This window comes from Pongo pygmaeus, chromosome X, assembly GCF_028885625.2.
Source record: "Pongo pygmaeus isolate AG05252 chromosome X, NHGRI_mPonPyg2-v2.0_pri, whole genome shotgun sequence".
Lineage (NCBI taxonomy): Eukaryota > Metazoa > Chordata > Mammalia > Primates > Hominidae > Pongo > Pongo pygmaeus.
Window position 1 is genome coordinate 78,795,188 of NC_072396.2, and position 25,071 is coordinate 78,820,258.

At 37.7% G+C, this 25,071-nt stretch overlaps 1 protein-coding gene and 1 pseudogene across 3 annotated transcripts in view; both read right to left on the minus strand.

The window, feature by feature from the left end:
- ZDHHC15 (zinc finger DHHC-type palmitoyltransferase 15) overlaps positions 1–6,634 on the minus strand; it is a 163,773-nt gene extending 157,139 nt beyond the window's left edge. For 2 of the 3 annotated variants that reach the window (XM_054471388.2, XM_054471385.2), the window contains exon 1: positions 6,334–6,634. In XM_054471388.2, coding sequence (XP_054327363.1) covers positions 6,334–6,469 — 136 coding nt within the window. In that variant the 5' untranslated portion in view covers positions 6,470–6,634. The remainder of the gene's footprint in view (positions 1–6,333) is intronic. The other variant, XM_054471386.1, reaches the window with a different exon arrangement.
- A 13,759-nt stretch (positions 6,635–20,393) lies between these two features.
- On the minus strand, positions 20,394–21,049 carry LOC129024128 (PEST proteolytic signal-containing nuclear protein-like; annotated as a pseudogene).
- Positions 21,050–25,071: the final 4,022 nt, after the last annotated feature.

Consider the following 25,071-nt stretch of genomic DNA (forward strand, 5'->3'; position numbering starts at 1 on the left):
AGAGCTTCTGCACAGCAAAAGAAACTACCATCAGAGTGAACAGGCAACCTACAAAATGGGAGAAAATTTTTGCAACCCACTCATCTGACAAAGGGCTAACATCCAGAATCTACAATGAACTCAAACAAATTTACAAGAAAAAAACAAACAACCCCATCAAAAAGTGGGCGAAGGATATGAATAGACACTTCTCAAAGGAAGACATTTATGCAGCCAAAAAACACATCAAAAAATGCTCACCATCACTGGCCATCAGAGAAACGCAAATCAAAACCACAATGAGATACCATCTCACACCAGTTAGAATGGCAATCATTAAAAAGTCAGGAAACAACAGGTGCTGGAGAGGATGTGGAGAAATAGGAACACTTTTACACTGTTGGTGGGACTGTAAACTAGTTCACCCATTGTGGAAGACAGTGTGGCGATCCCTCGGGGATCTAGAACTAGAAATACCATTTGACCCAGCCATCCCATTGCTGGGTATATACCCAAAGGACTATAAATCATACTGCTATAAAGACACATGCACACGTATGTTTATTGCGGCACTATTCACAATAGCAAAGACTTGGAACCAACCCAAATGTCCAACAACGATAGACTGGATTAAGAAAATGTGGCACATATACACCATGGAATACTATGCAGCCATAAAAAATGATGAGTTCATGTCCTTTGTAGGGACATGGATGAAACTGGAAACCATCATTCTCAGCAAACTATCGCAAGGACAAAAAACCAAACACCGCATGTTCTCACTCATAGGTGGGAATTGAACAATGAGAACACATGGACACAGGAAGGGGAACATCACACTCTGGGGACTGTTGTGTGGTGGGGGGAGGGGGAAGGGATAGCATTAGGAGATATACCTAATGCTAAATGACGAGTTACTGGGTGCAGCACACCAACATGGCACATGTATACATATGTAACAAACCTGCACACTGTGCACATGTATGCTAAAACTTAAAGTATAATAATAATAAAATTAAAAAAAAAAAAGCTGGACTCCTATCTTACGCCAGATACAAAAAATTAACTCAGAATGGCTAAAATACCTAAAAGTGAGAGCTAAAAGCATAAAATTATTATAAGAAAACACAGGGCACGTGCCTGTAGCCCCAGGTATTTGAGACGCTAAGGTGGGAGGATCACTTGAGCCCAGGAGTTTGAGATCAGCCTGGGCAACATAGTGAGGTCCCATATCAAAAACAAAAACAAAAGAAAACAAAACAAAAACAAACAAACAAAAAACCAAAACCAACCAACCAAACAAACAAACAAAAAAAATCCCACAGGGGTAAATCTTTATGCTCTTGCATTTGGTAATGGATTCTTAAATATGACACCAAAAGCATAGGCAACAAGAGAAAAAATAGATAAATTGAATTTTATTAAAATTAAAAATCTTTGTGTATAAAATGATACTATCAGGTATGGGGGAAAATGTTTGCAAATAATGTATCTCATAAAGATCAAGTATTCAGAATATGCAAAAAATATTAAAATTCAACAACAAAAAGACAACCCAATTTAAAAATCCCAATTAAAAAATGGACAATGGCTTGAATAGACATTTTCTCAAAGAAGATATATGGATGGCAAACAAGTACATAAAAAGATACTCAGTATTTTTAGTCATTATGGAAATACAAATCAAATCCACAATTAAATACCCCTTCACACCCAGTAAGATGGCTATAATAAAAATAAAACTGAAAATAACAAGTCTTGGTGAGAATGTGGACAAACTGGAACCCTTCTGTGCTGCTTGATGGAATGTAAAATGGTGCAGTCACTGTGGAAGATAGTTTGGAGGTTTCTCAGAAAGTTAAACATAGAATTACCATACAGTCCAATTATCCCCATCCATTTCCCTGGTATATATACTCAAAAGAATTGAAGACAGATATTCAAACAAATACTTGTACATGAATGTCTGTAACGGCACTATTCAGAAGAGACAAAAGGTAGAAATAGCCCAAATGTCCATTAATGGATGAATGGATAACAAACTGGTATATATATATATATACCGGTATATATATATATATATATATATATACAGGTATATATATATATTATATATATACAGGTGTATATATATATTATATATACAGGTATATATATATTATATATATACAGGTATATATATATATTATATATATACAGGTATATATATATTATATATATACTGTGCCATATATATACTGGTGTATATATATATATATATATATATACACACACACACACACACACACAATAGACTATTATTCAGCCATTAAAAGGGATAAATTAGTGTTACATAATACAATGTGGACCAATTTCAAAAACATTTTGTTAATTGGAAGAAGTCAGACACAAAAGAACACATATTTTATGATCCTATTTATATGGAACATCCATAATAGGTAAATCCATAGAGACAGAATGCAGATTAATAATTGGCTAGGACTTGGGGGAAGAGGGAACAGGGAGTGACTGCTTAATGCCTATGAGGTTTCTTTATGGGATAACAAAAACATTTTGGAACTACATAGAGGTGATGGCTGCACAACATTGTGAGTGCTAAATGGCACTGAGGTGAACACTTAAAAATGGTTAATTTTATGTTATATAAATTTCACCCCAATAAAATGGATACTGTTACTTTCCTTCCTCTCTAAAAAGCTAAGCTTCTTATTTTCCTGGGTCAGGAAGAATCCTTTATTTCTTTACTCATCACAAGTTATTATCTAATGAGCTCTTATAATGTGTTGTGAACTGTGATGCATGCTTTTCAGGCATCATGTTATTTGAGCCTCACAGCAGTAATACCTGGCATATACTGAGTGTTAAGCAACCATTTGTCATATGGATGAACAACTGTAGAAGCAAGGTACATGTGAGACAACTGAGGTTGAGAGAGTGAAGATACTTGCCCCAGGTCTCCTCGCTAGTAAATGGCAGAATTCAAACTCTAAGAATTAAAGGACAAAAATACCTCTTTTGGTTTCAGCTCTAATGTAACGTTAGGGAGAAAGACATCAGGTTTTATCCCTGGAAAGATGTCAGGTCCTTAATGTTACTTTTTGAGTCCTATTGAAATGCAAATTTGTTAATTTATTTGTATTGGAAAAGGTATGGCCTTCAGCCTGGATTTGCAACTCTTCACTATTACTAAATGTGTGGCCTTGGGAAAATTTGATTTAACCTTTCTGAAACCCAGGTTGCTAATTTGTTACAAGATTGTTAAACTGATGATGGCAGGAGGGACTGGTTCAGCCAGAGTTGAAAGTCAAAGCTGCCTTATTCTCCTGACTTAAATAATGGGAACTGATGCAAAATGTTAAGAAAACACTGTGCAGGCCAGGCAAAATATATCTGAAGGCTACATCTGGCTTGTATGTCACAAGTTTTTACCTCTGCATTAGTTTAGAGAAGACTGTGGCAACATACTGCCTGGGTTTTAAGTTTGGCCATTTACTAGCTCTGTGACCTTAGGTAAGCTACTTATTCTGTCTGTTCCTCAGTTTACAAACAAGTAATGATAGTATATACATTGGAAAGTTGTTATAAAGATTAAGTGTCTGTGTGTGTAGTCACCTAGAAATAGTACTTGGCATGTAGCAGTGTGGTGCAAGTATGTTAACTAAAACAAACAAATAAGTCCTATGCTTCCTTTCATCTGTTAATATTACATGACTAAAGAAGAACTTATAGAAGGCCAATTATTTGCAGTAACTTGGTCTTTACCTTGGTTTGCTCATCTGTGCCTCAGTTTACACATCTGTACAATGGAAACAGCAATGGTACCTGCCTCATATAGTTATTGTGATGATTAAATGAATTAATATATAGTTAATCTATCTACAGAACTTAGAATATTTTCTGGCACAGAGTAAGCAATATATAAGTGTTAGTCATTATCATCATTAATTTTTAAAATATATCTTGGTGAAGCTCATATGAGTGAATACTGAAAAACTCCAAAATAAGTTGCTTACAATATGGCATTGATCCTAGGAGCAATGTCCATACCATAATAATGGTGCTGAACTTTTGACCCTTCAATCACTCATTCAAAAAGCCAAAGTAGTAAGGTCTGAGAACAGAAAAGCTTCCCAGTCATTGCATAGTCTACTTAATGCATCCCAATACTGGATTGAGATACAAAAGAAAACTAGGCTAACTTGTATCTATGAAGGCAACTAATGAAATTTATTTTAAGAGCTCTTTCTGCATTTTCCATAATATCTCTAAGAAAGAGGTAAGAAAAATTTAAATTGTGATTCAGAGAGGTAATTAGAATTAGAATATAGGAAGTTATAGAATTAGAATATAGAAAGTTCTATATTGGAAAAGAGGATCATCTCCTGCCTCCCTAGTTTATCCCAGTCTACCTGGGGTAGAATATTACTTTGCAAATATGTAATAGAAGAAAATTACAAATGGAGTCAGGTCCTGGAGTTCAAAAAAGCAGCATCCTTACTGTCATTTTTAAGGTGAGAAGAGTTTGGTATGAAAAAATAAAGAAGTCTCAGAAGGACTTGGGAGTGAGGGGATGTCCAATGGGTCAGGAGTCCTACTGTGAGAGGAGTATAAACATATTGGAGCCCCAAACTAGATGAATGGGGAACATTGTAGGCCACAAGTTTAAGGGTGCTGGCGACGGAATTACAGTGTCGAAGTGACAAGAGTGACAAGTATTAGTGGAATCTCTTTTGAGAGGAGACAGGGATTCTTCAATGTGAGAAGACAGGGACAAGGGGAGATTTTACCGTGAGAAAAGCAGGGACCCTACTGTAACAAGACAGGATGTAATATGAAAACGCCATTGTGAGTTGATGAGAGCATTGCAAGGCCAATAATAATAAGAATGGGGAACGGGGGGGAATTAAAGTGGAAAGTGGGAGTAATATAAGGGAGAGACTTGGGGTTTGTGTCGGGAAATATTGTAGAATTCTGAGTTTGAATGCACAAGCTATACTGTGAGAACCATTTTGCAAATAAGGAGGATACAGAGTGCTCCTTAGTGTGACAGGACAGGGTAAAAAAAGATCATAGAATTATAAAAGGGGTAGTCTAATGAGAAGGAATGAGAAATGATATGCCCATTGGGAGGAGTAGAAATATTAGAAATCCCAGTGAGAACGAATGGGGTTTCCCCAGTTTGAGAAGGTGGGACAAGTGCAATCCAATGAAAAGTAAGAAGAAATAATAATAAGAAACCCCAAAGGAGGTGGATGGCAGAATGTGGGGCTAAAAGTGAAAGAACACTGCGGGAGGTGGGGAGTGGATTTCCTAAAAAAGATAACGAGGAATAATGATTAGAAAAGTAGCGGCCCTTTGATGGAATAGGAGATAAATTATGGAAACCCTTGTGGGAGGGTAAAAGAGGTGACTCTAGTGGGAGAAGGCACTATCATCATGTGACAATAGCAGGGTCACCAGTATAAGGTGTCAGAAAATAATGTGGGGCTCCTAATGGGAAGGAGTCGAATGCTCCTCAAAGCAAGAAGGCAGGAGACTGGAGGGAACTCCAGTATAATATAATCAGGGCCTCTAATGTGAGAGGAGAGGATGTATTATAGAATACCAATGTGAGAGGAGAGGATGTATTATAGAATAGCAATCCCATGAAAGAAAATGATTAAATGGGGGGAGCCCACAGGGAAAGAGAATGGAGGGCTTACCACTGTGTGAAAAGGGAAGATCTTAATGGAGTAGAATAGGGTGCACTGTGGGATTACAAGTGGACAAAGATATGAAGCACTTCAGCCAGTGTGAGGAGATCACGGGAAAATGATAGATTCCAGTGTGGGAAAAAGGAGAGCTAGTAAGAGAGTAGAGGAAATATTTTGGAACTTTCAGTAGGAAATCCCTAGTAGGAAATCCTAGCAGGATTCTAGTAGGAGGGAAAATGGTGGCGCTCCTAGTTGGATGCATTGGTGAGATTCCTAGTGTGAGCAAACAGTTTAAAGACACAGGGTATGTTGTTTCCTCAACTTGGTACAGTAGGGGCTCCCAGAAGGAGAGCACAAGGTGCAGGTGGTTGCCCTGTATAAGAAAAGGGAGCCCTCGTGGGAAGAGCCAGGACATTATTGTGGGTAGGGCAAAGAAATAAGAAACCCTAGGTGGGAGACGATCGAGGCACGGCGGGACCCTGGTGGAAGGGCGCAGGAAATATTGTGGGAAGCCAGAGGCTGGGGACAAGGAGCTCTCCAGGGAGAGAAAGGGAAACCGCAGAGAGAGGGCTTGAGAACACAAGGGACACCAGTGTGAAGGTAGGGCAAACGATTATATTGGAGCATAATTTCCCCACCTTAGGTGCCCAGCCCCACTTACCCAGGCAGAGTTCAAAGACGTAGGCATAGTAGGACCAGAGCACGACGAGGACAATAACGAGCACTGGCACCCAGGACAGTACCCGGCGGCAGCACCGCAGCCCCCCAGATAGGGCCATCTTCCAGCCTCGCCGCATCTTTGGCTCGAAGATCGACCAAGCAGGCCTGCTGGCGCCGGGTCGGAACCGCTAGGGTGGCGGCTGCGAGGCTGGAAGGCGCGCTGTGCGGCACTCCACTGCCTAGCCTGGCGGGAACCCTCTCGCTGAGCCGTCGACACCTGTGGGGCTGCGCTGCTGAGTGCGCCCTGCCTGGCACAACAGGCTTGAGTCACGGCGTTGAGGAACTAGCCATGTTGGAGCGGAAAGGTGATCCGTCAGGCAGTCGGAGCTAGCACGCTCAGAGGGAGTGCAGTCCCTCCCCTTTCTGCCTCCTCCCCACCCTGTGTTTCCAGGCTGGATGCAGGGCTGGACCTCCGCAAAATCGTGAAGCAGAAGAAATTTGGGTCCGCCCATCTGCTCTTACTGCACTGTGTCCGCCGTCTTTGTTTCTGTCTCTGTGTCTCTCTCTCCCTTCGTTCTGTTTCCCTCCCCCTGCTACCCCCCACACAGTTACACACACACACACACACGCAGTGTGAAAGATGCGAGCCATAGCATCTCATAACATGAAGGCCATCCAGCTCCATCCTCCCACTGCTGCTTGAACAATATGCTTAACACGTAGTGCCGCAGTCGCTGCTTGGGTAAGTCCTTTGACAGGGCACTCCCTCCTTCCCTTTTCCCTCCCCGCAGAATCAGCTTAGTATGTTTTTAGAACAAACACGTTGGTATAAAAAAACAAATGAGGGAGACAGTGATTCTGAGAGGGGTCAGGGAAAGCTACAAAGGTAGTGATATTTAAGCTGAGCTATATTAATAAATTCAGGTTTTCCAGGCAGATGAGAGGAGGAGGACCTTTTAGACAGAGGAAACAGCATTTACAAAGTCATAGAGTAATGAAAGTCCAAAAATGTTCCAGGAGCAGCTAGTGTGGCTTGAAGAGGGTGTGTGAAGAAGAGAGGCTAAGAATGAGACTGGGAATATGAGGCCATGGTGTGAAGGCTCTTATATGTCCTAGCATGGCATGGGGACATAATCATGTAAAGCAGATTATGAAGAGCCATCAGAGGTTTGGGGGAAATGGAGTGACATCAGGGATATGTTTTTGTGAAATAACTGGCAGGATTTTGGAAAGGAAGATGGCCTCGAAGTAGGAAGATCAATTAGGAGGTAATTTAATTCAACAAATGTTTTTGGAGTGGTTGCTTCCTGTTAGATCAACTTTGGTACAAAAAGAATGACAAAATAGTGGGCCTGACCCCAAGAAGCTCATGTTCTCATTGGGGCTGTAGTTGTTCATTGACACAAGTACAATAATAGAAGTACAGCAGGCTCTTGGCATTTATGGATTTGACACTCACTGTTTTTTCCAAAAGTCTTTTACATGGAGAAATTTGTGATTTTGCTGAGATGCATGTGTGATTCACATTCTGTGTGACTACTGTGTGGGAGCAAGTGTCTCTACGAGGTTGATCTCTGTTCTTTATTTATGGTTATATATGCAGTAAATTACCTAAAGGGATAAAAGCTTTATTGTTTCTTTTCAGATTAAGCTAATTTTATGGTTGATGTTACTAAATTCATGATGCAATGAAATGCAGAGTTCATTTTGGTTACAATATTTAGTAGCCTAGTTAATTATTTGAGCCCTAAGGTTCTGACATGTATACTTAAATTTTCCAATATTCATAATTTGGGGCTTGTGGAACATGTATCTTGGGATTGTCAAGGGTATACTATTTAAACCAAGTAGCCTTGAGGAGGCAATGATTAAGTGTGAAAGGGAAAGTCCCAGTTGGGTTTTGAATAATGACTAGGATTTCACCGAGAAGATAAGATTTGGGAGTAGGATTTAAGGGAGTAGGGGATTCCAGGCAAAAGGAAATATGTGGTGGCAAATATATGCGAAACAGCACAACATACTTGGGGGACTGCAAGTAGCCCGCTTTTGCTGGAAGATATTAACAGTAGTCTAACCAAGAGATGGTAAGAGCCTAGGCCTAAGCCAGGCTATGAGGGGAAGGAGAGGAGGGGAAAGATGTAATAGTGTTCGGGGAAATCAACAGAATTTGTCATCCAGTTGGCAGGTGAGGAGTGAGATAAGTTAAAGCTAACAGCCGGATTTCTGACTTCAATGCCTGAATGAACAATGTTGCCAATCACCATGATAGGGGCTATTGTGAGAAGAGCAGAGTTGGTGGGGGAAGTTGATAACTTTCATGTTTTGACATGATTAATTTTGCCTAAATCTTCCTCTTCTAAGATAGCCCGATCACTAATCAAATAGTCTGGGGCCGGGGGGCTTATGACAGGGATAGCTCACACCCAAAGGAGCATGGAGGGCCAAGAACCAGAGAGACAAACCATGTTCAAGTGTATACATCAATGATTGGCAAACTATGCTTATGGGCCAAATATGGCCCACTGACTTTTTTATGAATGAAGTTTTATTGAAACACATTCATGTCAATTTGTAGTCTATGGCTGTTTTGTACAATGCTGAGTTGGAGTAGTTGTGACATAGATCATATAGCATGCAAAGCCTACATTTATTTAAATTTATTTTTAAAGACTTTATTTATTAGAGCAATAGATTAACAGCAAAATTGAAAGGAAGGTTCAAAGATTTCCTATATAACCCCTACCACCACATGCATAGCCGCCTCCATTATCAACATCCCCCACCAGAGTGGTACATTTGTTACAATCTATGAATCAGCATCAACATATATTTATCATCCAAAGTCCATAGTTTCTATTAGCATTCACTATTGGTGTTGTACAGTCTGTGGGTTTGGACAAATATATAATGACTTGTATCCACCATTACAGTCTCATATAGAATATTTTTGCTGCCCTAAAACTCTGTGTTCTACCTGTTCATCTCTCCCTCTCCACAACTCTTGGAAACTATTGATTTTTTTTTTTTACTGTTTCCATAGTTTGCCTCTTCCAGAATGTCATATAGTTGGAATGATACAGTATGTAACCTTTACAGATTGGCTTCTTTCACTTAGTAATATGCATTTAAGATTCCTCCATGTCGTTTCATGGCTTGATAACTCATTTCTTATCAGTGTTGAATAATATTCCATTTTCTGGATGTACCACAGTTTATTTATACACTCACTCACTGAAAGACATCTTGGTTGCTTCCAAATTTTGGTTGTTATGAATAAAGCTGCTATAAACATCCCTGTGCAAGTTTTTGTGTGGACATAGGTTTTCACCTTATTTGGATAAATACCAAGGACTGAGATTGTTGGATCATGTGGTAAGAGTATATTTAGTTTTGTAAGAAACTGCCAAAGTGTCTTCAAAAGTAGCTGTACTATTTTGTGTTTCCAGCAGAAATGACTGAGAGTTCCTGTTTCTCTACATCCTTGCTAGAATTTCGTGAGGCTGGTGTTCTGGATTTTGGCCATTGGAAAAGTCTGTAGTGGTATTTCATTGTTTTAATTTGCACATCTCTGATGACATATAGTGTGGAGCATCTTTTTGTATGTTTATTTGCCATCTATATATCTTCTTTGGTGAGGTGTCTATTCAGGTCTTTAGCCCTTTTTTTGAGATGCTTGCTTTCTTATTGTTTAATTTTAAAGAATTTTTGTGTATTTTAGATTACAGCTCTTTATCATGTGTCTTTTGCAAATATTTTCTTTCAGTGTGTGGCCTTTTTATTCTCTTGATAGTGTCTTTAGCAGAGCAATTTTTTTATTTTAATGAAGTCCAGCTTATTAATTCTTTCTTTCATGGATTGTGTCTTTGGTGTTCCATCTAAAAAGCCATCACCAAACCCAAGGTTATCTGGATTTTCACATATGTTACATTCTGGGAGTTATACAGTTTTGTGTTTTATATTTAGGTCTGTAATCCATTTTGAGTTAATTTTTATGACGAGTATAATGTCTGTGTCTAGATTTGTTATTTTTTTTTTTTTGCATGTGGATGTCCATTTGTTCCAGAACCATTTGTAAAAATGATGATCCTTCCTAGCACTTTGGGAGGCCGAGGCCAGTGGATCACCTGAGGTCAGGAGTTCGAGACGAGCTTGGCCAACATGGTGAAACCCTGTCTCTACTAAAAATACAAAAATTAGCCGGGTGTGATGACATGGGTCTGTAATGCCAGCTACTCAGGAGGCTGAGGCAGGAAAATTGCTTGAACCCAGGAGGTGGAGGTTGCAGTGAGCCGAGATTGCGTCACTGCATTCCAGCCTGGGTTACAGAGCAAGACTCTGTCTTTAAAAACAAAACAAAACAAAACAAAACAAACAAGGTCTTTTCTCCATTGTATTACATTTACCCCTTTGTCAAAGATCAGGAGATTTTATTTATGTGGGTCTATTTCTATTTCCAGGTTCTCTATGTTTTCCACTGATCTGTTTGTCTATTATTTCATCAATATCACAGTGTCTTGATTATTGTTGCTTTATAGTAAGTCTTGAAATTGGCTAGTGTCAGTCCTCTGACATTGTTCTTTTTCAATATTGTGGTGTTCTGGATATTTTGCCTCTCCATAAAAACTTTAGAACGAGTTTGTTGATATCCACAAAGTAATTTGCTGGGATTTTGATTGGGATTGCATTGAATCTATAGATTGGGAAGAACTGACATCATGATAATATTGGGTCTTCCTATCCATGAACATGGAACACCTTTCCATTTATGTAGTTCTTCTTTGATTTCATCAGAATTTTGTAGTTTTCCTCATATAAATCTTGTACATATTTTGTTAGATTTCCACATAAGTATTTCATGCTAATGTAAATGGGACTTCCACTTAAGTATTTCGTGCTAATGTAAATGGGATTGTGTTAGTAATTTCAGATTCTACTTGTTCATTGCTGCTTTATAGAAAATTGATTGACTTTTGTGTATTCATCTTGTGTCCTTCGACTTTGCTATAATTGCTTATTAGCTCCAGCTTTTCCATTGATTCTTTCAGATTTTCTGCATAAACAATGATGTGATTGATGAACAAAAACAATGTTATTTCATCCTTCCAAATTAGTGTTCCTTTTGTTTCATTTTCTTGTCTCATTGCATTAGCTAGGACGTCCAGTATGTTATTGAAAAGGATGACAAGAGGGTCATCCTTGCTCATGGACATCCTTGCCCTGTTCCTGATTTTAATGGGAAAGATTCTATTTTCTTACCATTAAGCATGATGTTAGTTACAGGGTTTTTAAAATAGACATTCTTATTACATTAAGGAAGTTCCCCTCATTTCCTAGATTCTAAGATTTTTAAAAAATTATGAATAGATGTTGGATTTTGTCAGATGTTTTATTTGCATCTAATGATATGATCATGTGATTTTTCTTCTGTAGCCTGTTGATGGTATGGATTACATTAATTGATATTCTAATGTTGTACCAGCCTTTCATACCTGGAATAAATCTCACTTGACTGAGGTGTATACTTATTTTTATACATTGGGTTTGATTTGCTAGTATTTTGTTGAGAATTTTTTTGCATCTATGTTCATTAGAGATATTGATCTATAGTTTTCTTCTCTTGTGTCTTTGCCTGGTTTTTGGTATTAGGGTGATGCTGGTCTGATAGAATGTGTTAGGAAGTATTTCCTCTGCTTCTATAATTTGAAAGAGATTGTACAGGATTGGTATAATTTCTTCCTTAAATGTTTTGTGGAATTCACCAGTGAACTCATCAGAGCCTGGTGATTTCTGTTTTGGAAGGTTATTAGTTGTTGATTCAATATCATCAATAGATATAGGCCTATTCAGATTGTTTATTTATTTTTCTTAATTTTTAATTTTATTTTTTGGTTCTTTTTAAAAATTTCAATAGTGATAGGGGTACAAGTGATTTTGGGTTACGTGGACGAATTATATAGTGGGGAAGTCTGAGATTTTAGTGCACCTGTCACCCAAGTACTGTGCATTGTACCCAATATGTAGTTTTTTGTCCCTAATCCTCCTCCAACTCTCCCCTCTTCTGGGTTTCCAGTGTCCATTAAACCACTCTGTATGTCCTTGCATACCCATAGCTTAGTTCCCACTTACAAGTGAGAACATATGGTGTTTGGTTTTTCATTCCTGAGTTACTTCACTTAGAATAATGGCCTCCAGTTTCATCCAAGTTGCTGAAAATTACATTATTTCATTCTTTTTTATGGTTTAGTAGTATTCCTTGGTGTGTGTGTGTGTGTGTGTGTGTGTGTGTGTGTGTATGTGTATATATATACACATATATACATATATACGTATATATATATAAATATATATATATATATTGCATTTTATTTATTCACTCATCAGTTGATGGGCACTTAGTTTGGTTCCATGTCTTCACAATTGTGAATTGTGCTGCAATAAACATACATGTGCAGATTTCTTTTTGATATAATGGCTTCTTTTCCTTTGGGTGGATATCTAGTAATGGAATTGCTGGATCAAATGGTAGATCTACTTTTAGTTATTTGAGAAATCTACATACTCCTTTCCATAAAAAGTTTCACTAATTTACATTCTCACCAGCAGTGTGTGTTTCTTCTTCACCACATGAGCATGGGATATATTTCCATTTGTTTGTGTCATCTATGATTTCTTTCGCCTCCTTGGTTAATACTCCTAGGTATTTCATTTTATTTTTTCCAGCTGTTGCAAAAGGAAGTGAGTTATTGATTTGATTCTCAGCTTAGTTGTTGGTGGTGTATAGCAGTGCTACTGATTTATGTATATTGATTTTATAACCTGAGACTTTACTAAATTCATTTATCAAACCTAGGAGATTTTTTGGAGGAGTCTTTGGAGTTTTCTTGGTATACAATCATATCAGCAAACAGAGGTAGTTTGACTTCCTCTTTTCCAATTTGGGTGCCCTTTATTTCTTTCTCTTATCTGATTGTTCTGGCTAGTATTTCCAGTACTATGTTGAATAAAAGTGTTGAATGTGAGCATCCTTGTCACATTCCTGTTCTCAGGGAATGATTTCAATTTTTCCTCATTCAGTATAGTGCTGGCTGTGGGGATTTTTATATACGGCTTTTATTATCTTGAGGTACATCCCTTCTATACCTAGTTTGTTGAGGATTTTTATCATAAAGGGATGATGGAATTTATCAAATGCTTTTTCTGAATCTATTGACTTTCATGTGTTGAACCATCCCTGCATCCCTGGGATAAAACTCACTTGATAATGGTTAATTAACTTTTTAATGTTGAATTTGGTTCGCTAGTATTTTGTTGAGTATTTTTGCATCTATGTTCATCAGGGATATGGGTGTGTTGTTTTCTTCTTCTTATCATGTCCCTTCTTGGCTTTGGTATTGGGGAGATACTGGTTTCATAGAATGAATTAGGGCATATGCTGTTGGTCTCTTCAGGATTTCTATTTCTGCTTCAAGCTAGGAGGGAAGTATGTTTTCAGGAATCTATTCGTTTTCTCTAGATATTCTAGTTTGAGTGCATAGAGGTGTTCATAGTAATCTCAAATGGATTTTTATACTTCTGTGCTGTTGGTTGTAAGTCTTCACTTTCATTTTCCATTAAGCTTATTTGAATCTTCTCTCTTTGTTTCTGGGTTAATCTACCTAATAGTCTATTGATGTTGTCTTTTCAAAAAACAGTTTTCTGTTTCATTGATCTTTGGTATTGTGTTTTTTATTTTTTAGTTTTAATTTCAGTTAGTTCTGCTCTGATCTTTGTAATTTTTTTTTCTTCTGCTAGCTTTGGGTTTGTTCTTCTTTCTCTAGTTCCTTGAGATGTGTTGTTAGTTTGTCAATTTGTGAGGTTTCAGATATTTTGCTGTAGGCATTTAGTGCTGTAAACTTTTTTCTTAGCGTGGCTTCTGCTTTATTTCAGGAGTTGTGGTAAGTTGCATCACTGTTATCATTAATTTCAAAGAATTTTTAAATTTACATCTTGATTTTATTAACCCCAAAATTATTCAGGAACAGATTGTTCAATTTTCATGTATTTGTATACTTTTCAGGGTTCCTTATGTAATTGATTTCTAGTTTTATTCCACTGTGGTTTGAGAAGATACTCTAAAGGATTTTGATTTTTAAAAATTTATTGAGACTTATTTTGTGTCCTGTTGTATGCTCAATCTTGGAGAATGTTCCATGTGCTGATGAGAAGAAGGTATATTCTGCAGTTATTGATAGAATGTTCTGTAGATATCTGTGTAGTCCATTCGTTCTAGAGTACAGTTTAAATTCAGTGTTTCTTTGTTGAATTTCTGCCATGATGATCTGTCTAGTGCTGTCAGTGGAGTCTTTTTTTTTTTTTTTTTTTTTTTGAGATGGAGTCTCGCTCTGTTGCTGTTGCCCAGGCTGGATGGAGTGCAGTGGTGCGATCTTGGCTCACTGCAAGCTCCGCCTCCTGGGTTCACACCATTCTCTGGCTTCAGCCTCCCAAGTAGCTGGGACTACAGGCGCTTGCCACCACGCCTGGCTAATTTTTTGTATTTTTGGTAGAGACGGGGTTTCACCATGTTAGCCGGGATGGTCTTGATCTCCTGACCTCGTGATCCGCCCGCCTCGGCCTCCCAAAGTGCTGAGATTACAGGCGTGAGCCACCACGCCTAGCCAAGTGCTGTCGGTGGAGTCTTAAAGTCACTCACTGTTATTGTGTTGCTGTCTGCTGATCTCCTCAAGTCAAGTAGTAATAGTTTTATGAATCTGGGAACTCCCGAGGTAGGTGCATACATATTTAGGATTGTAATATTTTCTCGTTGGATTGATTCTCTTATTATTATCATTACCGTTGCTGCTTTAAAATGTGCTTTATCTGATATAGTAATAGGAATAACTGCTCACTTTTGGTTGTCTTTTGCATGGAATATCGTTTTCCACCCTTTTACCTTGAGTCTATAAAAATCCTTACATGTTAGGTGTGTGTCTTGAAGACAGCAGATATTCAGTTTATGATTTCTTTTTTAAGATGGAGTCTTGCTCTGTTGCCAGGCTGGAGTGCAGTAGTGCGATCTCAGATCACTGCAACCTCCAGCTCCCGGGTTCAAGCGATTCTCCTGCCTCAGCCTCCCAAGTAGCTGGGACTACAGGCATGCACCACCTCACCCAACTAATTTTTGTATTTTTAGTAGAGATCAGTTTGTGATTTTTAAAATCCATTCCACCAATCTGTATCTTTTAAGAAGAGCATTTATATCACATATATTCAACATTAATATTGAGATGTGAGGTACTACTCGAGTCATCATGTTGATTGTTACTTAGTTACATTGTTTTCTTCATTGTGTTATTCTTTCATAAGCCCTGTGAGTTTTATGCATTCAAGAGGTTCTCTTCTGGTGCATATCGACCTTTTGTCTTAATCTTTAGAACTTTTAGCATTTCTTGTAGGGCTGGTCTTGTAGTGTCAAATGCCCTCAGCATTTGCTTGAAAAATCTTTATTTCTCCTCCATTTATAAAACATAGTCTTGCTGGATAAAAATTTGTTGGTCAACAGTTATTTTGTTTAAGGAGGCCAAAGCTAGGACCCCAATCCCTCCTGACTTGTCAAGTTCCTGCTGAGAAGTCTGCTGTTTGATAGGTTTTCCTTTATAGGTTGCCTTATGCTTTTGTCTTACTGCTCTTAGAATTCTTTTCTCCCTTACACCCTCTTGTATTTGGATGTATAAATCTCTATCAAGGCCAGGGAGGTTTTCCTCAATTATTTCCTCAAGCAAGTTTTTCAAAGTTTTTGCTTCTTCTTCAGAACACCAGTGATTCTTAGGTTTGGCAATTGTACATAGTCCCACATTTCTTGGAGACTTTGTTCTTTTATTTTATTTTTTTGTCTAATTGGGCTAATTAAAAAGCCTTTTTTTGAGCTCTGAAATTCTTTGTCTTTGGTATAGTGTATTGTTAAAATTTTCCATTGCATTTTGTAATTTCCTAAATGTGTCATTTACTTCCAAAATCTATAATTTTTTTATTCTTCATCTTTTTTTAGTATTCATGATATGTTTCTGCATTGTTTGAATTTCTTTACAATTTAGCCATATATATTCATCATTTATCTCTCTGTGTGTACACTCAGCTCCTGGCTACATCTTTGGATGTGTCTTCCTAAGGACTAGTATGAGAACATATGGGGTGTACACCTAGGAGTGGGGTTTCTGGTTCCTTGGGGTGCTCATTCTTGATTTCCTTGAGTAGGCAACAATGTAGGTTTGCATCTGCAGGATCTGAGGGTTCTCAGACCTTCATATCATGTCCAACACTTAGTATTATATGACTTTCTAATGTTTTTCAATTGGATGGGTGCAATTTGTTATTCATTGCTTTGTTTTATGTTTCTCTATTTTCTACTTAAGTTGAGCCTCTGTCTCTGATTTTTTTTTTGGAGCAGGGGGACCAAGTCTCACTCTGTCGCCCAGGCTGGAGTGCAGTGGTGTGATCTCGGCTCACTGCAACCTCCACCTCCTGGGTTCAAGCGATTCTCCTGCCTCAGCCTCCTGAGTAGCTGGGATTACAGGCACCCACCACCATGCCCAGGTAATTTTTGTATTTTTAATAGAGACAGGGTTTTGCCATATTGGCCAGGCTGGTCTTGAACTTCTGACCTCTGGTGACCCACCTGCCTTGGCCTCCCAAAGTGCTGGGATTACAGGCGTGAGCCACCACACCTGGCCAGTATTTCTTTTTTTTTTCTTTTTCGTTTTTTCTTTTTTTGACTCTTTATTTCCATTTTAGTGATCATTCAGCATATGATAGAGCCATTATATTATTTATACAATAATGATAATAACAATAATTATTCTTTGTTTGCCAACATCTATCTTCAAATCAAAATAGTGAGATACTCAATTTCTCTATAAATAGACCAGCCTAATTTTGATAATGCATATAATGAAACATTTAATTATGTATTGTACTTTTTAAAGATTATTTAGAGTATTTTTTATTTCAGTAGTTTTTGGGGAACAGGTGGTGTTTGGTTACATGCATATGTTCTTTAGTGGTGATTTCTGAGATTTTGGTGTACCCATCACCGAGCAATGTACACTGCACCCATTGTGTAGTCTTATTCTTCACCCACCTCCCAACCTTCCCCTTGAGTCCCCAGAGTCCAATATATTATTCTTATCCTTTTGCACCCTCATAGCTTAGTTCCCACTTGTAAGTGAGAATATAAAATGTTTGGGTTTCCATTCCTGAGTTACTTCATGTAGAATAATGGTCTCTAACTCCATCCAGGTTGCTGTGAATGCAATTATTTCATTTTCTTAGGGCTGAGAAGTATTCCGTGGTATATATATGTATATATAAATATATACATTTTCTTTATCCAGTCGTGGGTTGATGGGCATTTAGGCTGGTTTCATAATTTTGCAACTGTGAATTGTGCTGCTATAAACATGTGTGTGTAAGTGTTTTTTTCATATAATGACTCCTTGTTCTCTGGGTAGATACTCCAGTAGTGGGATTGCTGGATCAAATGGTAGATCTACTTTTTGTTCTTTAAGAAATCTCCATATTGATTTCCATAGTGGTTGTACTAGTTTACATTCCCACCAGCAGTTTAAGTGTTCCCTTTCACCATATTCATGCCAGCATCTATTTTTGTTTATTTTTAAATTATGGCCATTCTTGCAGGAGTAAGGTGGTATCTCATTGTGTTTTTGATTTGCATTTCTCTGATAATTAGTGATGTTGAACATTTTTTTATGTTTGTTGGCCATCTGTATATCTTCTTTTGAGAATTATCTATTCATGTTCTTAGCCCACTTTTTGATGGGATTATTTGCTTTTTTCTTGCTTATTTGTTTGAGTTCCTTGTAGATTCTGGATATTAGTCCCTTGTCAGATACATAATTTATGAGTATTTTTCCCACTTTGTGGATTTTGTTTACTCTGCTGATTATTTCTTTTGCTGTGAAGAAGCTTTTTAGTTTAAGTCCAATCTATTTATTTTTGTTTTTGTTGCATTTGCTTTTGGGTTCTTGGTTATGAACTCTGCATAGGCCAATGTCTAGAAGAATTTTTCCAAAGTTATCTTCTAGAAGTGATCAAAATATATACATTTAAAATAAACCATACAATTTTACTAGTAAGAAAGCCTGTAGTTAAATTTAATTCAAATTGAGTTTCACAAGTTAGTAATTTAAATCCTTAGACAAAGTTACAGAAAGTGCATCTTCTTGTTTTCCATCTTCATACAATGTTAAATTTTTCTCTTTGGTGTTTATACCATTTAAAAAATAAACACAGCCTAATACTTAAGCAATATGTACATTTAAATTTTTGGTGGTGGTTTGTATGTTAAAAGAAACAGCTTTCTTAGAATTTGCCTCAATTTCTGGTAGAAATGCTTACAGGAACTAGCTAATTAAAACTAAGAAAAGCACATTAAAAATATTGATTTACTTTATATCAAATGGTTGTTCTTTGAATACTAATGAAGATAGACAAGACCCATTAAGGTGAAGTGGGCTATTTCAAATATTCAACAGTTTGCATATATATATGTATATATATGTATTTTTTTTAATTTTTTTTTTGAGACAGAGTCTTGCTCTGTCTTCCAGGCTGGAGTGCAGTGGCCCAATCTCAGCTCACTGCAACCTTTGCCTCCTGAGTTCAAGTGATTGTCCAGCTCAGCCTCCTGAGTAGCTGGACTACAGGTGTGCACCACCATGCACAGATAATTTTTATATTTTTAGTAGACTGGGTTTCACCATGTTGGCCACGCTTGTCTCAAACTCCTGACCTCAAGTGATCTGCCCACCTTGGCTTCCCAAAGTGTTGGGATTACAGGTGTGAGTCACTATGCCCAACCCTAGTTTACATAAATATTAAAACAATGTTTTTTTTTTATCTTTGCCTAGAAACTGCTATTTTTTAAAAATCTTATTATTATACTTTAAGTTTTAGGGTACATGTGCACAATGTGCAGGTTGGTTACATATGTATACATGTGCCATGTTGGTGTGCTGCACCCATTAACTCGCCATTTACATTAGGTATATCTCCTAATGCTATCCCTCCCCCCTCCCCCAACCCCACAACAGTCCCCAGAGTGTGATGTTCCCCTTCCTGTGTCCATGTGTTCTCATTGTTCAATTCCCACCTATGAGTGAGAACATGCAGTGTTTGTTTTTTTGTCCTTGCGATAGTTTACTGAGAATGATGATTTCCAATTTCATCCATGTCCCTACAAAGGACATGAACTCATCCTTTTTTATGGCTGCATAGTATTCCATGGTGTATATGTGCCACATTTTCTTAATCCAGTCTATCATTGATGGACATTTGGGTTGGTTCCAAGTCTTTGCTATTGTGAATAGTGCCGCAATAAACATACGTGTGCATGTGTCTTTATAGCAGCATGATTTCTAATCCTTTGGGTATATACCCAGTAATGGGATGGCTGGGTCAAATGGTATTTCTAGTTCTAGATCCCTGAGGAATCGCCACACTGACTTCCACAATGGTTGAACTCGTTTACAGTCCCACCAACAGTGTAAAAGTGTTCCTATTTCTCCACATCCTCTGCAGCACCTGTTGTTTCCTGACTTAAAAAAAAAAGTTTTTAAGAGCTAAGCATCTGAATCCACTGACAGCAATGCAATACCTAGTTTATGATGACGTGAAACAAAACAAATACCCATAAGGAAAAAAGCTGTATTTTATCTAAATTTACTTTCAGTCAATAGTTAAGTAGCATTTTCCTCCCAGTACTATACTCCCTCTCTCTATAAGGCTGTTCTTGGGAGCCAGACGGCTTAGGTAATAAGGTAGCCAAGAGGATAACTACTTGTAGTTATAAATCGACAATAACTTTTGCTTTTCTCTTAATTTGCTAATAGTTGTGTCTAAAAAATGCAATTCTTAAAAAGGTATCATTTCTGATTTTGTTGCCATCTGTAACCTGTGGAAACTAAGCACATGAAACTACAATATCAGCAAATTTCTTGAAATCCTTATAGAAAACATAAATTATCACTAATTTCAAACTCTGATTTATTAGTGTATCACTCAATCTTTTTAAAAAATGAAAAAGAAAAAGAAAAGCAGCTCCAAAGATAGTCTTATACCATCCTTTAAAAAGGAAACTGTTTCATTTAACTTTACACCCACCTCACACCGCAGTTTCAAAACAGAGTATTTAATTGTTGTAGTCATGGGAATTACACCAAGACGAGGTTTTATATTTTGTTCCCATAGCTTCTGGTTAACAAAAAACACATGCTTCTTTTATTGAAGGAGTTTGGTCCAGCTGATGTTAATGTATTTCTTCCAATATTTTTAATCCTCATCTTTGCTTCTGGAGGCATTGCCTCAGGTTGGCTACCTTCATCTTCATTAAAACCTGCTGCTACCAAAAGAATTTTTGAAGCAAGAGTTGGAACAGGTTCTTTAGGCTTACTTAATCCAAGTTTGATGGATATGGCTGATGCTTTCTTTGTCATGTGACTACCTGTGGCAGATCTAAACTTGATCTTTGTAGGCTTTGTTGGGAGGACTGCAGCTTCTTTTTCAGCTTATGGCTTCTCAGTGCTGCGACGAACACTTTTCTCTCCATTACCGGAATAAACAGCCTTAGTTTTCACAGGTTTTTTCACTTCTTCTTCAGGTCCTCCAATGGCTCCAGCTCACTGCAACTTTTCAGCCTTCTCCTCTCCCACCTTCCCATCTGCCATTTTCTCTGCCGTGGCCTACCCTGCAGCCAAGCCAAGCTCTTTCAGACTTTTTGCTGTAGGCGTTTAATGCTATGAAGTTTCCTCTTAGCACCACTTTTGCTGTATCTCAGATGTTTTGATAGGTTGTGTCACTATTATCATTCCGTTCAAAGGATTTTTAAATTTCTATCTTAATTTTATTGTTGACCCAAAGATTATTCAGGAGCAGATTATTTAATTTCCACGTATTTGTATAGTTTTGAACATTCCTTTTTGTATTGGCTTCCAATTTTTTTCCACTGTGGTCAGCAAGAGTACTGATATAATTTTGATACTCTTAAATTTATTGAGACTTTTTTGTTGCCTATCTTATGGTCTATCTTAGAAAATGTTCCATGTTCTGATAAAAAGATTATATATTCTGCAGTTGTTGGGTAGAATGTTCTGTAAACGTCTGTTAAGTTGATTTGTTCTAAGGCTATAGATTAAGTCAATTGTTTCTTATTTGACTTTCTGTCTTGATGACCTGTCCAGTGCTGTCAGTGTAGTATTAGTTTCCCACTATTACTGTGTTGCCATCTGTCTCATTTCTTAGGCCTAGTAGTAACTGTTTTATTGTTTTTTAAAATTGTTTTATTAATTTGGGAGCTCCAGTGTTACGTGCATATATATTGTGATATTTTCCTGTTGGCTAATTCTTTCATCATTATATAATGTCTCTCTTTGTCTTTTTAAACTGTTGAGGCTTTAAAATCTATTTTGTCTGGTATAAGAATAGCTACTCCTGCTTGCTTTTGGTTTTCATTTGCATTGAATATCTCTTTCCACCCCTTTACCTTATGTTTATGTGAGGCCATATGTGTTAGGTGAGTTTCTTGAAGACAGCAGATACTTTGTTGGTAGATTTTTATCCATTATGCCATTCTGTATCTTCTAAGTGAAGCATTTAGGCAACTTACATTTAACATTAGTATTGAGATGTGAGGTACCATTCTATTCATCATGCTACTTGCTGCCTGAATATCTTTTTTTCCTTGTGTAATGGTTTATAGGCCCTGTGAGATTTATGCTCTAAGTAGGTACTATTTTGGTGTATTTCAAGGTTTTATTTCAAGATTTAGAACTCCATTTAGCATTTCTTGTAGTGCTGGCTTGGTAATGGCAAATTCTCTAAGCATTTGTTTGTCTGAGAAAGACTTTATCTTTTCTGTATTAGTATGTTTACACACTGCTATAAAGGACTACCTGAGACTGGGTAATTTATAAAGAAAAGTGGTTTAATTGACTCACAGTTTCACATGGCTGTGGAGTCCTCATGAAACTTACAACTATGGCAGAAGGTGAAGCAGAAGCAAGGCATGTCTTATATGGTGGCAGGAGAGAGAAAGAAATGGGGAAAGTGCCACACTTTAAAACCATCAGACGGTGTGAGAACTCACTATCATAAGAACAGCATGGGAGAAATTCATTCCCATAATCTAATTACCTCCCTCCAGGTCCCTCCCCTGACACAAGAATTACAATTCAACATGAGATTTGGGTGGGTACATAGAGCCCAACCATATCATTCCACCCCTGGCCTCTTTCAAATCTCATGTCTTTCTCACATTACAAAATCAATTATGAATTCCCAACAGTTCATCAAAGTCTTAACTCTTTCCAGCATTAACTCAAAATTTCAAGTTCAATGTCTCATCTGAGACAAAACCAGTTCATTTTGCCCATGATGGGAGGGGCTGCCATGAATGTCTCTGACTGACCCTGGAGACATTTTCCCCATTGTCTTGGCTATTAACATTCAGCTTCTCTTTACTTATGCAAATTTCTGCAGCTGGTTTGAATTTCTTCTAGAAAATGGGTTTTTCTTTTCTACCACAAAGTCAGCTTCAAATTTTTTAAACTTTTATGCTCTACTTTCCTTTTATTTATTTTATTATTATTATACTTTAAGTTTTAGGGTACATGTACACAATGTGCAGGTTAGTTACATATGTATACATGTGCAATGCTGGTATGCTGCACCCATTAACTCGTCATTTAGCATTAGGTATATCTCCTAATGCTATCCCTCCCCCGTCCCCCCACCCCACAACAGTCCCCAGAGTGTGATGTTCCCCTTCCTGTGTCCATGTGTTCTCGTTGTTCAATTCCCACCTATGAGTGAGAATATGCGGTGTTTGGTTTTTTGTTCTTGCGATAGTTTACTGAGAATGATGATTTCCAATTTCATCCATGTCCCTACAAAGGACATGAACTCATCCTTTTTTCTGGCTGTATAGTATTCCATGGTGTATATGTGCCACATTTTCTTAAGCCCGTCTATCATTGTTGGACATTTGGGTTGGTTCCAAGTCTTTGCTATTGTGAATAGTGCTGCAATAAACATACGTGTGCATGTGTCTTTATAGCGGCATGATTTATAGTCCTTTGGGTATATACCCAGTAATGGGATGGCTGGGTCAAATGGTATTTCTAGTTCTAGATCCCTGAGGAATCGCCACATTGACTTCCACAATGGTTGAACTCGTTTACAGTCCCACCAACAGTGTAAAAGTGTTCCTATTTCTCTACATCCTCTCCAGCACCTGTTATTTCCTGACTTTTTAATGATTGCCATTCTAACTGGTGTGAGATGGTATCTCATTGTGGTTTTGATTTGCATTTCTCTGATGGCCAGTGATGGTGAGCATTTTTTCATGTGTTTTTTGGCTGCATAAATGTCTTCTTTTGAGAAGTGTCTGTTCATGTCCTTTGCCCACTTTTTGATGGGGTTCCTTCTGAAACTATTCCAATCAATAGAAAAAGAGGGAATCCTCCCTAACTCATTTTATGAGGCCAGCATCATCCTGATACCAAAGCCTGGCAGAGACACAACCAAAAAAGAGAATTTTAGACCAATATCCTTGATGAACATTGATGCAAAAATCCTCAATAAAATACTGCCAAACCGAATCCAGCAGCACATTAAAAAAGCTTATCCACCATGATCAAGTGGGCTTCATCCCTGGGATGCAAGGCTGGTTCAATATACGCAAATCAATAAATGTAATCCAGCATATAAACAAAACCAAAGACAAAAACCACATGATTATCTCAATAGATGCAGAAAAGGCCTTTGACAAAATTCAACAACACTTCATGCTAAAAACTCTCAATAAATTAGGTATTGATGGGATGTATCTCAAAATAATAAGAGCTATCTATGACCAACCCACAGCCAATATCATACTGAATGGGCAAAAACTGGAAGCATTCCCTTTGAAAACGGGCACAAGACAGGTATGCCCTCTCTCACCGCTCCTATTGAACATAGTGTTGGAAGTTCTGGCCAGGGCAGTTAGGCAGGAGAAGGAAATAAAGGGTGTTCAATTAGGAAAAGAGGAAGTCAAATTGTCCCTGTTTGCAGATGACATGAGTGTATATCTAGAAAATCGCATCGTCTCAGCCCAAAATCTCCTTAACCTGATAAGCAACTTCAGCAAAGTCTCAGGATACAAAATCAATGTACAAAAATCACAAGCATTCTTATACACCAATAACAGACGAACAGAGAGCCAAATCATGAGTGAACTCCTATCCACAGTTGCTTCAAAGAGAATAAAATACCTAGGAATCCAACTTACAAGGGACGTGAAAGAACTCTTCAAGGAGAACTACAAACCACTGCTCAATGAAATAAAAGAGGATACAAACAAATGGAAGAACATTCCATGCTCATGGGTAGGGAAAGTCAATATTGTGAAAATGGCCATACTGCCCAAGGTAATTTATAGATTCAATGCCATCCCCATCAAGCTACCAATGACTTTCTTCACAGAATTGGAAAACACTACTTTAAAGTTCATATGGAACCAAAAAAGAGCCCGCATCACCAAGTCAATCCTAAGCCAAAAGAACAAAGCTGGAGGCATCACACTACCTGACTTCAAACTGTACTACAAGGCTACAGTAACCAAAACAGCATGGTACTGGTACCAAAACAGAGATATAGATCAATGGAACAGAACAGAGCCCTCAGAAATAATGCCACATATCTACAACTA